Source organism: Polyodon spathula, unplaced genomic scaffold, assembly GCF_017654505.1.
Source record: "Polyodon spathula isolate WHYD16114869_AA unplaced genomic scaffold, ASM1765450v1 scaffolds_1229, whole genome shotgun sequence".
NCBI classification, from domain to species: domain Eukaryota; kingdom Metazoa; phylum Chordata; class Actinopteri; order Acipenseriformes; family Polyodontidae; genus Polyodon; species Polyodon spathula.
Window position 1 is genome coordinate 1 of NW_024472712.1, and position 2500 is coordinate 2500.

General features: G+C 44.2%; 1 protein-coding gene across 1 annotated transcript; it reads left to right on the forward strand.

The window, feature by feature from the left end:
* Positions 1-631: 631 nt before the first annotated feature.
* On the forward strand, positions 632-2435 carry LOC121309356 (meiotic recombination protein DMC1/LIM15 homolog). The gene is made up of 3 exons (XM_041242234.1): positions 632-969; positions 1080-1196; positions 2350-2435. The coding sequence occupies exons 1-3, from the start codon at positions 875-877 to the stop codon at positions 2417-2419; spliced, it is 282 nt and encodes a 93-aa protein (XP_041098168.1). The 5' UTR covers positions 632-874; the 3' UTR covers positions 2420-2435.
* Positions 2436-2500: the final 65 nt, after the last annotated feature.

Sequence of the window (2500 nt, forward strand, 5' to 3'; positions counted from 1 at the left end):
TCAGTAGCATTTCATGTTAGATTTCAAAATGTCACGTTTTTCAACAATATGTAACAGTTTATTCAGCAGCTTTCACTGGACTCTATGAAGCTGAATCAGTTCATTCTATATAGAGGGGGTGCAATTCAATATGATAACAAGGGAACATTATTCAGCAGCTTTCACTGGACTCTATGAAGCTGAATCAGTTCATTCTATATAGAGGGGGTGCAATTCAATATGTTAACAAGGGAACATTATTCAGCAGCTTTCACTGGACTCTATGAAGCTGAATCAGTTCATTCTATATAGAGGGGGTGCAATTCAATATGTTAACAAGGGAACATTATTCAGCAGCTTTCACTGGACTCTATGAAGCTGAATCAGTTCATTCTATATAGAGGGGGTGCAATTCAATATGATAACAAGGGAACATTATTCAGCAGCTTTCACTGGACTCTATGAAGCTGAATCAGTTCATTCTATATAGAGGGGGTGCAATTCAATATGATAACAAGGGAACATTATTCAGCAGCTTTCACTGGACTCTATGAAGCTGAATCAGTTCATTCTATATAGAGGGGGTGCAATTCAATATGAGAACAAGGGAACATTATTCAGCAGCTTTCACTGGACTCTATGAAGCTGAATCAGTTCATTCTATATAGAGGGGGTGCAATTCAATATGTTAACAAGGGAACATTATTAACAATTTAACAATGCTAGTAATCTTTAACAAGGTTAACAATGCTTAACTGTGGAGTTCTCAACACTACACCATACCTGTCTGTAAATCACCATGCTTGCCTTTGCTTTGCGAATCTGTCAGAAGGATTTCACTTGACTGTACTGTACTGTACTACTAGTAAAGCTTCAGGTGCTTACCGGTGTTTTCATGTTAACAGTTTATATTCATTTTATCCAATCAGAATACAACGTGGCTGTGTTTGTGACCAATCAGATGACTGCAGACCCTGGTGCTGGGATGAGGTAAGAGATATTTCTCGCGCTCCGCTGTCCGGAATACCAGCGTGTTAGGGGATCAGCCCTCTGATTGGAGGCCTTTCTTGGCACCCTGAGTTCTGATTGGAGGATTTCAGTTTCCAGGCGGATCCCAAGAAGCCGATTGGGGGACACATCCTGGCACACGCCTCCACGACACGGATCAGCCTGAGAAAGGGGCGGGGTGAGATGCGCATAGCCAAGATTTACGACAGGTAAAATATACCCGGTACGCTGCAGATATTACTGAGGGATCGCTGCCTCTATTATTAAACCAGGACTTACTTTTTGTACCTGGCTCCACCCTTATAAAAGTTTACCACAGTATACTTCCACAGTAATATTTGGCAATTTTCCCATCGTTTACTCTGGTTTCTTTAAATGCTTTACCAGCCCTCTCTGTGCTTTACAATGCTTCCCTGTGCTTTACCAGACCTCTCTGTGCTTTACAATGCTTCCCTGTGCTTTACCAGACCTCTCTGTGCTTTACAATGCTTCCCTGCTTTACCAGACCTCTCTGTGCTTTACAATGCTTCCCTGTGCTTTACCAGACCTCTCTGTGCTTTACAATGCTTCCCTGTGCTTTACCAGACCTCTCTGTGCTTTACAATGCTTCCCTGTGCTTTACCAGACCTCTCTGTGCTTTACAATGCTTCCCTGTGCTTTACCAGACCTCTCTGTGCTTTACAATGCTTCCCTTTACCAGACCTCTCTGTGCTTTACCACCAGACCTCTCTGTGCTTTACAATGCTTCCCTTTACCAGACCTCTCTGTGCTTTACAATGCTTTACCAGACCTCTCTGTGCTTTACAATGCTTCCCTCTCTGTGCTTTACAATGCTTCCCTATGCTGTGCTTTACAATGCCTCCCTGTGCTTTACAATGCTTCCCTGTGCTTTACCAGACCTCTCTGTGCTTTACAATGCTTCCCTGTGCTTTACCAGACCTCTCTGTGCTTTACAATGCTTCCCTATGCTTTACCAGACCTCTCTGTGCTTTACAATGCTTCCCTGTGCTTTACCAGACCTCTCTGTGCTTTACAATGCTTCCCTGTGCTTTACCAGACCTCTCTGTGCTTTACAATGCTTCCCTGTGCTTTACCAGCCTCTCTGTGCTTTACAATGCTTTACCAGACCTCTCTGTGCTTTACAATGCTTCCCTATGCTTTACCAGACCTCTCTGTGCTTTACAATGCTTCCCTATGCTTCACCACAGCTCTCTGTGCTTTACTACACTGTGCTATGCTTTTACTGTGGACATTTTTATAAAACAGGACTAGGGCCAGTTTCAACCTGGCAATACCGCTGGGCAGTTAGGACCACAAACCAACTTGTTTAATTTCAATAAAATGGATTTTGTCGTCTCGCAGCCCCGACATGCCTGAGAACGAAGCCACTTTCGCCATCACTGCTGGGGGAGTGGCCGACGCAAAGGAGTGAGCCTGCGGGAGAGAGGAGGAGAGGAGAAGAAAGAGGAGACGAGGAGAGATGGGAGAGGGGAATGGAGAGAGATGGGAGAGG